The sequence below is a fragment of the Punica granatum genome, chromosome 5, assembly GCF_007655135.1.
Source record: "Punica granatum isolate Tunisia-2019 chromosome 5, ASM765513v2, whole genome shotgun sequence".
Lineage (NCBI taxonomy): Eukaryota > Viridiplantae > Streptophyta > Magnoliopsida > Myrtales > Lythraceae > Punica > Punica granatum.
In genome coordinates this window covers 27,922,532-27,936,055 of record NC_045131.1, presented here as the reverse complement: position 1 = coordinate 27,936,055, position 13,524 = coordinate 27,922,532, and the positions used below count along the sequence as shown (strand labels likewise).

The 13,524-nt window shown below is 34.7% G+C and overlaps 1 protein-coding gene across 2 annotated transcripts; it reads left to right on the top strand.

The window, feature by feature from the left end:
• Positions 1-765: 765 nt before the first annotated feature.
• LOC116206674 (exopolygalacturonase-like) lies at positions 766-12,186 on the top strand. 2 transcript variants are annotated; one of them, XM_031539469.1, is made up of 4 exons: positions 9,940-10,760; positions 10,883-11,188; positions 11,271-11,786; positions 11,894-12,186. In XM_031539469.1, the coding sequence occupies exons 1-4, from the start codon at positions 10,623-10,625 to the stop codon at positions 12,131-12,133; spliced, it is 1,200 nt and encodes a 399-aa protein (XP_031395329.1). In that variant the 5' UTR covers positions 9,940-10,622; the 3' UTR covers positions 12,134-12,186. The 2 variants fall into 2 exon arrangements, 1 of the variants encoding a protein (XP_031395329.1); XR_004156757.1 differs by lacking the exons at positions 9,940-10,760; positions 11,271-11,786; positions 11,894-12,186 and adding an exon at positions 766-2,366 and having other exon boundaries at positions 10,883-11,011.
• Positions 12,187-13,524: the final 1,338 nt, after the last annotated feature.

Genomic DNA, 13,524 nt, shown 5'->3' with positions numbered 1-13,524 from the left:
TACACATTACTCCTAATACATACCTGTGGGGTGACTCGATGTCTCCACATCTATGACCTGTGAGACTTAGTCATAAATCAACACCCACACTAGTCTATTCGCATTATCGTCATCTTAATTAACGATAATACTTTAACTAGGGATATTTAGGAATAGTGTTCAGTAATTATAGGATCTCACAATCAAGTCACACTCGATGTCTATTGAACCTACTATTCCAAGGACGTTATTGTGTAAAATTAATATTTAGCGCAAAGCACACAATAACATAAATGCCTCGTATTATAATGAAATACATATTGTATTACAAAATTGATGACAGATTGCCTCTAGGGCATACACCAATTCCCAACAGTTGTGTTTCAAATTTCTCCCGCAATAAATATAACCATATGGCACGACTATAATCATCCACAACTGTCAAAAAATAACGTGCCCCAGAAGTAGATGCCACCTTATAAGGCCTCCATAAATCACAATGAATCAATTGAAACGGAGAAACAGCTTTATTCATACTTAAGTCAAAACTTGACCGAGTCTGCTTTGCACGGAGGCAAACATCGCATTCCTTATTCATAGCTGTATTCAATTCTAAATTAATACCATTAAACTTGATTCGTCGTGATGGATGTCCAAGTCGCATATGCCACAAATCACCAGTCTCATCACTGATGACCCGATTACCCTGCTCCCAAATAGCCACACGCCAAAGATAATACACACCCCCTTTGAGCTCACCCACTCCAATTATCTTCTTCATGGTGCAGTCCTGTATCAAGCAAAAATCAGTGTAAAATATCACACAGCAATCCAGATATTTTGATAACTGGGATGCGGAAATGAGAATACAATTAAATTCTGGGACCAATAAAACATTTGAGAGAATGAGAGGGCCTATATGAATTCGTCCAATTCTACAAGCATCAGAAACTCCCCCATTTGGTATGTGAATCTTCGGCCTCTCGGTAAGTAGTTGTGACTCGATAAATAAATCTGCACGTCCCGTCATGTGCCTAGAAGCTCCGCTATCAATTATCCAATCGTGCCCAAAATTTACTGGAATAAAATTTTTACCAGAAGCTGGATGCATGTTGTCATCATCCGAGCCCAAAAAAATCAAGCCACTTCTGAAACGCCGTGTCCGAAAGACGAGACAATTTGTTCAACCCACTGCCGGGCTACCCCAATTGCGCTTGATGGGCCTGTAGCCCACCGAATGAATTCGGCCCTGAGCTGGATTGAACATGCAGTCTACCGATTGGGCTTGGGCCTGAGTTAGATTGCCCCAATCGCGTCTGATGGGCCTGAAGCCCACTGAATTGGCCAGGGCCCAGGGCTGTTCGCCGTTGACCTGCTATCCCCGACCCTCCTGTCTTCCTCCCTGCAAATTCGCTTCTCATCTTGTCCTTCGACTGCCTCGACTCCCAGTTGGCCGGGAAACCATGGAGCAACCAGCAAGCACTCTTGATGTGGCCCGAACTACCACAGTGATAACAAGTCTTGCTCGTTCCTCCTCTACCTCTTCCCTGTCCTCCGTAATTCGAACTGCTCCTGCTGTTCTGTATTTCCAGCTTGTTCCCCACCGTTCTGCCCAGAAATGCTGCCCCATCCGGCGCCGAGCTTTCGTGAGATAAGGCCACCATGTTCTGCCTTTCTTCATGTAGAATCAGGGCATGCACCTTGTTTAGCGAATGGGCGGGTTCATGGCTGAGGATATTCGATCTCACGGTGCTATACTCTGACCCTAATCCCATCAGGAATTGATGAATTTCCTGTTCTCTATGAGCTGCATACATCCTGGCCGCCGAACAAGTACACGCCGGAATTTCGAAGTAATTATCCAGCTCAACCCAAATTGTCTTTAGCTGAAAATAGTACTTCGGGATTGACATACCTTCTTGCTTCAGATTATCGATTTCAGCCTTTAATTGATAAATTCTTGTCTCGTTCCCTTGTGAATACCTCTCACGGAGATCTTCCCACAAGGTCTGGGCTACCGTCGCACAAGTAACACTGGATTGGAGATCCGAATCCAGCGTGTTGAAAATCTAAGATATCACCAAAGCGTTGCACATGTCCTACTTCGCCCTATTAGGGTCCCCTCCGACGGTCTTGGCACTGATCCGTCAATCATCCTAACTTTGTTCTTCGCTATCAGTGCAGTTAACATGGCTCTCGACCACGTGAGGTAATTTGACCCATTCAACTTGCAATTGATCAAACTAACACCGGTGTAGTTTGATGGATTAACGGTGAAGACAAACAAGTCAGCCTCCACCCCGCCTGAAGCCTTCCCTGAAATTTCTACCCCATTCTCCATCTCTACCTCTGCTCACAACTGACCGAGAAATCCTAAACCAGAGAAGGTAACACTCTCCCAAAATTTTTATGCTCTGATACCATGATAAATTATTGATCGAAAAGCTTGATTTCATTCATAGCTTGACTCTGTACATATATTACCGATTACAAGGAAAAAGAGGAAGGATATCTACTGCCTAATATGTATGTAACTAATAAGGTTAGTTAATACACATGATACAATATATCCCGCTAATCTCGACAATAAGTGATATACCCCGTAATACATATATATGACTTTCTTTCTCTAAGGAATTATCTTGTTCTCCATTCACATAGTATCTATCAAACAGTTCTTCCAAAGATTCATTCCATACATGAATAACTCAAGACCATAGTCATCACGATTTCTTCGACGATTGACGATTCAGTTAAATTTGCTCAAGTTTTAACACTACACTTTTCCCTTTCATTTTTTATTTTTTTCCCTGCTATATTCTTAGGTTGGAAAACTGAAAGTACGGATCAAATATGGTTAAGTTCAGAGTGGAGGTTCATATACAAATATTAAATGTCACAGTCCATTTTCTTTTCAGCTACATTTTCCTTTTTCCGGTTACAAAAATTGTGGGAGACATTATTCTCGTAATTACGGGGATCAAGTATTAAAGGTTACAAAAATGTCACAGTCCATTTTAATGTGCAAGAAACCAATTAAGGATTAAATTTCCAAATACAAAGCTAATTTCCTTCCGCTCCCATTAGTAAACCTAATCCATGCAAATGCTAACTCACAGAGGTTTGAGGACAATGTAGAGAAAGGAATTTAGTTCAGTAGCAATGGCCTCAACTGGAAATTAATAGGAATAATTTCAGCCCATTAACAAGAACTTTTGAGACAATTTTTTGGAAATATTGCACAACTTATTAGCATAAAGTCAAAGACAATCGTAAAAGCACTATGCTGAGGTGAGGCTAACAATAATAGGAACGGGTTTCGGTCTATTAAAAAGGACTTTTGCGACAATTTCATAGATAAAGTTGCACAGACTTGTAGGCCTAAACTGGAAGACATTCATCGGCTAGAGGTATTTTGTTAGAACGATAAGGGTTTGGACAACTTTGATGATTTTAGGACCTACTTCATCCCGCCAAAATTGGAGGAACACACCAAACTAATCAACTATTTCGACCCAGGATTTAAGAGCACCAAGTTGGATTGTTACTTCATCGGATAACTATGATTCCTAGCTAGTTATCAAAGGTTTTGGAAACCTCTATTCAAGGTTGTCATAATCACGATTCTACCTAGAATCGGTCGAGGGTCATAAAATCGTGAATCGTAAAATGAAATCATGAATCGTAAGATTGTATTTGTAATTAAAAAAACTGTATATATATAATCATACTTTCCTAAGCAATCTATATCTGAGGTATAACTATTAATTGTTCAATATTGAGTCGCAGATAAAGCGATAAATAAAGAGAGGACTGCGTCAAAAAGGCTTGTGTGGCTCCCAAATGTCTCTAAGAACCAATTTGATATAGGGAAAAAAGAAAGTGAGGAACAATTACAATTCTGGAAAAAGAAGAAAAAAGGGCTGGGCTTCGGCTCGAAGAAGAAAGAAAGGGGGGGGGGGGGGGGGGGGGGGGGGGGGGGGGGGTGGTTGAATGGCTGGGCTTCGGCACCAATTTCAATTCCATGTCTTGAGTCGGGGAGCTAGAATATAGGTTGAATTGGGCCTAGAATCGCAGAATCATGATTCTGACAGCCATGCCTCTATTATTGACACTAGACTTGAAAGTCCTAGGCTCATGGATATTTGACTTCGACGTGGAATTTGAGCTCATCTAATCTAATATGGCATGTGCCATATATAAAGAAAAAAAGAGATATATATCTAAGAAAAGACTTAATTTGGGCCACGATAGCCTATTCTATAGTAATTACCCTACTATGGAATCCATATTAAATGATAAATAATAAATTGTACTTTCAACTGATTAATAAATTTAGTGTCTTAAAAGAGTTTGATTGAGGTTACTTTCAATCCCAACTACTGGAGCAAATATTGGGTGAAGTTGTATTTTCCTCCTTACCAAGTTATGTTATTTACCATACAACCAACCAATTATTGGTGAAGTTAATATCTATTTAGAATAAATGATAGTTGTTATTTAATTTATTTTTTCTTTCTTGGATGAGTGTTTTCTTGGTGAGTGTTATTTGAAACTTTAATAAACCCAAATAGCATTTACTTTTATGGAAAAAAAAATCACTTACTTTTTTCCTTTTAACGGAAGAGAAAAGTTCGTGCTAAATCATAATCAACCATAATAAGTGGAGAAAATTTTAGATGATCTTATCTTAAATGACGTGATGAGAAAGAATCAATAAGAATTCTTTAATAAATAATAATTATGATAATTATTCGAGTGATTAACACAAAGTCCTTAGTTTCATGTATTTTAATTGATGCTTCCTCGTGTTACGTGGTGGAATAAGATCACTCAATAACTTCTCATATTGAATGTTGTAATGTTATATATATATATATATATATATATATATATATATGTATTAGACTACTTCAATGAGATTCTTTAGTTTTTTTTCGAAGGAGCTTCCATATAGACACTTTGGATAAACCTTAGTTTGTTGTAGATTGACCATTCGCATTCCCTCCATTTAATTGTTACACTGATTCATACAGTTACCCAATGATAAACTCACATTTTCCAAGTCATGCCAATAATTAAACATATCTCTCCACATCCTTAACTCCAAGTTCCAATCAAATTACCTACTTCTGTGCTCAAATAATAATAATAATAGTTTTAAATATTTTTTTATTTATACTTGGTAGACCCAATTTATCCTATATAATTACCAAAAATTTAATAAATAATATTTTATATATTATTTAATTTTTTGGACAAATTTTCTTAAATTATTGTTGATAATATACTAGGCACAATTTTATTAGTTGAAATAAATACTCTTGCTTTACATATTGATAGAATACCTCTTCATAGGTGGATTAAGTACATTTCTTTTTAGGGCAAATTACGCCATATATCTTATGGTTTCACCGTTTTTTCAAATTTATCACATGCTTTTAAAATTATCAAAAATATATTATCATTTACATTTTTTTCCAAATCTATCCCGCCATTATATATTCCGTCAACATTTAATAGTCTTGCCACTATGGCCTTTACCCATGATAGATTTGAGAAATAAAATAAAATTATGAGATAGATTTGAGTAAAAAATTATAACTATATGATAGATTTGAGAAAAAAAATTAAAACATGGATAAATTTGGAGCCTACTTACATTTCATTAATGGTAAATATAACGCCGGAATAGATTTGAAAAAAAAGTGAAATCATGGGATATATTGGATAAAAACCTTTGTTTTTTTGCACAACGATAAACTACCTTTTAATCAACATGAGTTTTTAGATTAATATTGGCATTAATTTTCATTTGATATACTTACTCCGTAATATTTGGTCAAGATCTATAGTTATATAATTATAGAAAGAGATTACTATTTATGCAAAAATCTCATAAAAAAGAATAATATATGGCAACTTGCTGAAGTGAAAAATAATGGGTAATTTCTGCCGATGTATTTGAGAAAATATGAAAGTATGAAGGTTGTATTTTTAATCATGTTGTACTTCACCATTCATTCTTCGAATTATTTTTCGAATTTTGATTTCAAAATAGTCCCCCATCCTTTAACTACTTTTAGAATTGATTGCAACATATTTTATTCTACATGTCACAATATATGTTTTCATCATCGACTAACTATTAATATAAGGTGAAATACACTCACATTTCTTGAGGTTTTGTCTAATGACAATCAAACTCATACTTGACCAAAATAAACACTCCACTCCATTCTTAATAGAAAAATTGATAATCCACCAGTGAATCATGTTCACCTCATAAAAAAAATTTGAATCTTAATCCTCATTTTATTTTTCAATTTTTTCCTAATTGATATTTTTAGTTTGATATTGACATGACAAATAAAGAATAATATTTTTTTGTCAAGCATTATTGAAAATAAAAAAAATTTAAAAAAATTTAAAAGAATCTTTTGGCTACCATATATGTTCGAGATGGTCAATGACCATTAAGGTTTAGGTTAGCTACAGTAGGGGTATTTGTAGTAGACGAGGCCCCACCCTTAACATCTTGTAGCTACTATATATGTTCGAGATGGTTACTAACCTCTAGATTCTCTTTATGGTGAATGGAAATTTTATTGGCAATCACCTACCATCCAAGCTTATAAATCGTGAAAATAGTTTTTTGTAACTTCATTAGAGTAGTACCACGTAACACGATTTTCATATAAAAATTTGCTATCATGCAAATTTTCATGAATAATAAATATTTTAATTAAAAAATAAAATATAAAAAAAGAAACGTCAACTAGGAGTAAGAACGGGATGGTATTGCCACCACCTCGATGCATCATGGGGCCACTACTAACAGTGATCTATAGGGGTTGTGAGTGCGGGGGGATGGGGACTTTGAGCGGAGTAGAGGGGCAATCACACCCATCCCCAAGATCGAGGACTTCAAATGGCAATTGTAGCCCTCAACCCTATGGTGCTGGCCCATTTTATAATTTTATTTTGAATTCGGTTTTCAAAAAAATATTGTTAGATTGTAGACATAGTCTCTTTGTGGCAAATGTAGCAGTTTTCAATATCAATCTTGGGAGTGGAGTTTTGCAGATAGACACCCTCAATCTAAACTGTTGAGGGCCTCAATGGTTATTAACAAGTTGTTCTCTTTCCTTTTCTATTTTCAAAATTTTATTACTCTTAAAAATATTGCACATTAACAGGTTTATCGAAATTTAGATAATAAGATCAAAGATGATAAAATGTGTAACGTTGTAAATGAAAATCATTCAAAAGAAAAAAAGAATTAGGATAAAAGTGAAAAGTAAATTAATGTTGCGGACCTAAAGAAATTTATCTTATTAAGTCAATAAAATCAATAGGGTGGAGTATCTATTTTGCTTAAGATTGTGGTGGGCGTCATTAAGGAAAACATCAAGAGAGGGGAATGCATTTTACCCTTTAATATATTATAAGTATTAAAATGATCATCTATTACTATTATATATTTCATGAAATCTATAATCACTATAATGTAAATTCAATTTATAAAATAATTACTAAAATTTTAAAAATGTAAAGTTAGTCTCAACAAAATATGTAATTCATAAGATATTATCTAAAAATTTTACAAATCATCATGTCATTTTATTTCTAAAATTACTTCACAAAATATTCACTAAAAATATATAGATACAAATGCCCGCGTGGATGACTTGTCATTTCTTAAATTGGATTGTAATGTTATACACTAAACGTCCATATATAGTACATGAGTTCGCCTGAAGAAAAAGATATAAATTTTATGTCAGTAGTGTTGTTACTTCTTGTAGATAAAATTTTATGCTAGTGTTGATTAATCGTGATACACGAATATGGTGTGCTGAATATGATGTGCGAATTACGTTTCATAAATTACAAATTATTTTTCAGGGTGCACCATTGGTACCTGAAATTTCAATAAGCTCTCACTAATTCAGATTCAAGTCAGATTGACCCCATCCATAAGACTTTCCCAATTGTGAATTTTCTCTATTCTTAAATTACAATTTTAGGAAGCACAGTGGGGGTAAAAGTATATGGTAGCATTACTTATATAAACTCATCTTTTTTTTATGGATAATATAAATTCATCTTAACTAAGCTTGCGTTTGGTTTTCGAATTGAATTAGTAATTCAACTCAACTTGATTTTGTATAATGATTAAAAGTGTTGACAAATATATTAACGTATGAGAATATAGATGTGTATGTATATATGGATGTGAAAGTATATCAGAAATTTATTATTAAAAAATTGATTACAGAAAATATATATGAAATTTATTACTAAAAAAATAATTATAAAAATGGATAGAAAAAAATATGAGTGATGAATTATTATTAAATGGCAGAAAAAATAAAACAGTAATGTTTTTATTAAATTTGGGGAATATTGAAGTTGAGTTGAATTGAATAAAATTATGATTTGAAAAAAAAACAAATAAGTAATTTGTTTCAAGTATCACAAGACTTGCTAAACGCATGTGCATGTTACAGTGAAAAGATTTAATTTACTCAAAAATCATGCAGCTTAGTTGGCATTCTGGATTTGGAAAAGGAATGTGCAAGCAATGGGGAATATTTCTTTTTTCATTCGTTCCCGATCGTCAAAGTCGGCACATATACACAACCAAGTCCAGTAATTGTGGTCAAAAGAAGAGAAAAGAAATTAGAGGAAGATAAATGACCATTATAAGTATATAAGAAAATAAATCAAGAAATAATAAAAGGAAAAAAAATCCTATATTACACAAGATAATCCATTATTTTAATAAATTTACTCTAATTTTCTTTTTGTAGAGCTAAAATTTTGTATTTTACTCTAAATAATCTACTCAAAGACTCTAATTTGCACGACATCAAAGTAAATTCAATCTATCCACTGAAAAAAAAGGTAAACTCACTCAATATTAAAGCGACCTAATCTTCTATATATTATATGTAATAGCAAAACGAAAAAGCAAGTTTATCGATGTTGCGCCATGTGTCATCCCAGGATTAACAAGGTGGTGACATGTGTCAAGCCCTCAGTTCTCTATTTATCCAAATTTCACTAATCATTTCTACCTTCTTTAATGCATTAATAATTAATGCACAAGTAAATAAATTGATTTTTAGCGATAATATTTTATCAATTCAATTTACTAAAATTATTTTCATTTTTTGGTGAGGAAATTATTTTCATTTTTCAATACTCGATTAAACTAGTAAAATTATGTTTACTAGAATATCTATGAACTTTTAAAAATTTCTATACCAATATTAAATACACTTAAAAAATATATAAAAATAATACAAATGAATTGATTTAAGAGTTTGTACAATTTAGTAATAAATATATATTTTAAAATTCGGTTAATTAAAATTGTTTTATATTCTAATTTTCAACTCTACAATTGCTTGATTATATTATTGAAGCTGTAATATGGTTTTTTAGTTTAAAAGGATAGGGAAATGTTTTCCTAAAATTTTTCGCACAAGTAATTACTTACAAAATTAAAATTGTAAGGAGGTTTGGAATATTAAAAAACTATTACAAGCTCTATGTTTATATTAAATATACTTAGACATAAAAAATGATGCTAAAATTTATTTAATTAAAGGTAATTAAATGAATGGAATGAATTTAGTCTCTCTTTTTATTCAATTTACTTAAAGTTGAAACAAGTTCTATGAGTAACTTATTACTACATAAAGGATATAAAGGCGGATATCTTATATAATTTCGCTATTGAAAATAAAGACTTTTTAAATTAAAAGGTATTAATTAATTACTTTATTTAAAATAATTTAATTCATGTGATTTTACTAATCTTATTTACAAAATATAGAAATGAACTATTTTAAGTGAATAATCTTAGTTTTTTTATGTAAATAAAGTATTTAATAAAGCAAATTTAATACGATAAATTTGGCATTCTTTGTTCATCATTATTTTTATGATTATCAAAGAGTTAATTTCATAATTATGTACTAATCAATATTTTTAAATACTATATAAAAAATTATAAAAACTACTACCACGAATAACATTTTCACGCAAGGCATGGGTGAATAGCTAGTTTAAATTAGGGCACAATATATTTTGAAAGTCATCATTTTATCCTAGATTTTTTCCAAAAATTGAGATAAATCTATTGATAGCGCATCCTAGATTTTTTCCCCCCAAAAATTGAGGTAAATCTATTGATAGCACACGTGTTAGTAGTCTTAGAATTTTTCCTTTTTTTTTTGGTGGGCACTATTTATATCCGAAGCTTATGAAGCCGGGTTCATTCAGATTTGAGAGTCTTATCTATCTATTAAAAGGTAAAGTTTCTTCTCTGATTATGGATTTTCTCAATTTACAATACTCGAATTTAAGAAATTTTTTAAAGATAAATAGGCATCGAACCATTGTAATCAATGCAAATGCAGTTAGGGGATAATCTTTTACAATGCAAAGGTCAAAAGCAAAAAACTAAGAATAAGGTATGCAAAAATTCACCTGAGGATAACCGTAAAACTACCATAAATTGGCTGTAAGATTGTGTGGTGCTCTTCCCCCTTAACTTCCTATAAATTCACGAACTTTCAAAGACAAGAACACATAGAAAAAGCACAACACGGAGGCAAATTTAGGAAGAGATGGCGACAATAGAGTTGCAAATTTCAGCAGCAGCAGCATTGCTATTGTTGTCCATCTCTTCGGTTGGTAACGCCCAGCTGATTTTTGATATCATGAAGTACGGGGCAACGGCTGATGGTGTATCCAGCATCGATCAAGTAACAAGCTTTTAAACAACTCAGTCCCAAAAATTCTCTCCATGTAAAATTTTCCTCGATGCATTTTCGGTAATTAAATTGCGACTAATGTATCCTTTTCGGTTTCTTCCCTTCTTTTCAAGGCTTTGCTGAGTGCATGGAAGGACGCTTGTGCATCGGCAACCCCCAGCAAGATAGTGATTCCACCGGGGACCTACCCGCTCGGAGAAATCACACTTCAGGGCCCTTGCAAGGCCCCCTTGGAGGTTCAGCTCCAAGGCACGCTCAAGGCCCCGGCGGACTCCGCCCAATTCAAGCAAGATGGGTGGGTCACCTTTCAGTACCTTGACGGGTTCACCTTGTCCGGCGGTGGTGTCTTTGATGGCCAAGGAAAACTTGCTTGGAGCCAGAACGATTGCAACAAGAACAAGAACTGCAGGAAGATTATCGTAAGTATTAACAAATACTAATGTATATTTAATATATGAGATTCGACGATCTAATAACAATATGAATTGATTGGATGGACAGAACTTAAGGTTCAACTTCGTCACCAACGCCCTAGTCCAGGACATCACCACGCGCGACAGCAAGAACTTCCACGTGAATGTGTTGGGATGCAAGAACTTCACCTTCAATCGCTTCACGGTCACAGCACCGGGTGATAGTCCAAATACCGATGGAATCCACATTGCCAAGGTTGATGGCGTCAATGTGACAGACTCAAACATTGGGACAGGAGATGATTGCATATCCATCGGAGATGGGACCAAGCAACTCCACATTACCGGGGTCAACTGCGGACCGGGACATGGCATCAGCGTGGGAAGCCTGGGGAAGACGCGAGGTGAAGAGCCTGTGCAGGGAGTCTGGGTCAAGAACTGCACCATCACTGGCACCCAGAACGGCGTCAGGATTAAGACCTGGCCTGCTTCTTTCCCGGGATCCGTTTCCGACATGCACTTTGAGGATGTTACAATGGTCAATGTTGGGAACCCGATCTTCATCGATCAGCTGTATTGCCCCTGGAACCAGTGCAAGGCTGACGTACGTACCCCAAGATCCTTCATGTCATTTCCATATAACTCCTTATATATACATTTCCAACCTCTCCTATTGGTAGGTTTTCTGATGACCCCTTTGTTTCTATGCAGATCCCGTCTTTGGTGAAGATCAGCAACGTGAGCTTCAGGAATATCCACGGTACCTCATCGACAGCAGTGGCAGTGAAGCTCACGTGCAGCAGCAAGGTTCCGTGTGAGAACGTGGAGGTCGGCGACATCAACCTCACCTATTCCGGCCCTGAGGCCCCAGCAGCTATCTCCGAATGCTCCAACGTTACCCCAACCTTTTCGGGCACACAGGTCCCCTCCGTTTGTGCCAAAGAAGCTTAAGTTCTATGTATATGTATACATATATACTTCTTCGAAAAAAAGTTTTTTGGTTAGAAATGCTTAAGATGACGAGAAAATCTCATCCCCCAAAAAAAGAAATTGTTAGATAATTGAGGCAGAATTGGTAAAATTATTTACCAATAGAAGATTCTTTTGACTAACTTGTATTTTTACCAGTTAATCTCCTCTACTTTTTCCTCTCCATCCAGTTCCATGCTAAGAAATGAGACTAGTGCAATAATGTCGCTCTAATCTGAGATCAAGAGACCTTAAATTCTATTCTCGCATTAATAAGCGTCCACGTACTTATGGCTAATGTTGGTTATGGGAATTACTCTCTATATTATCCACATAATCTACTACCAGATGAAATCTTGGAACCTATGAAATACGATTTCATTGCTATACGAGAAATGAAACAAGTTGACAACTACGCACATTGACAAGAATTCAAGTCACTCTTTCGCGTTGCATGCCAACCAACCCCTCTGGATTCATTTTCAAACATGATCTCCAGTATCCAAAAGCTGCAGTCATGAAATCAATTGATGTTTTCAACGTAATATATGCAATTATATAACTTATTCGGTGGACGTATATGCAGGTCTAACGACTTCATTTAAAGTAAAAATTGGATTTTGCAGTAATTCTTACAACGACGTGTAGATTTAATTTTCAAATCCTCACAAATAACAGGAGAATTATATTTAAATTGTCAAAATATCCTCTATCTTACAACAAATTCAATAGATTAACTGACGAATTTGGAAAAGAAATTCCTTTTTCTCCGGTAAATAAGAAATTCCATTTTTAAAGAAGGACAATGTTATTACCAATGTGAGTTGGTTCAACCAGTTCGATGTTCATTCCACTTAAGTAAGGTCTCGGGTTCGAGTCCTTGTGAATATAGAAAATTCATACTAAAAGAGTTCTACCCTTTAATGGACCGACTCGGCTCAATTGGATTCACTTTTTATGGCAAAAGATTAAAATTTCAAAACTTCATATATACATTGACAAAATGTTTGGATATGTCGGGGGCACTCCCCCTCCTCCCCAACCACCCTACACTCAGCCTCCGATCCGTCCCTGATGGACACAGCATACAAGGACTAGTTTAAATTGGAAATTCGGAAAAAGAGAAATCTATCATTTGAAATCCCCTATTTTCTGTGGGAAAAAAAAAATCCCCCGTTTTTTCGGGAAAAAAGAACCTATTTTGCCGGGGTCAATGAATTTTTCTTTCACCGGTCATAGTAGAGGCCCGTGAGTATAGTCGTTTGATAATGGATATTTTTTACTAGGTGAATTTTACGATACTTTCTTCCTTTTGTGAAAAGTTTTTCCCAACTGATGCTGATTCTCCAAAAAAATGCAAGACCAAAAAGCTG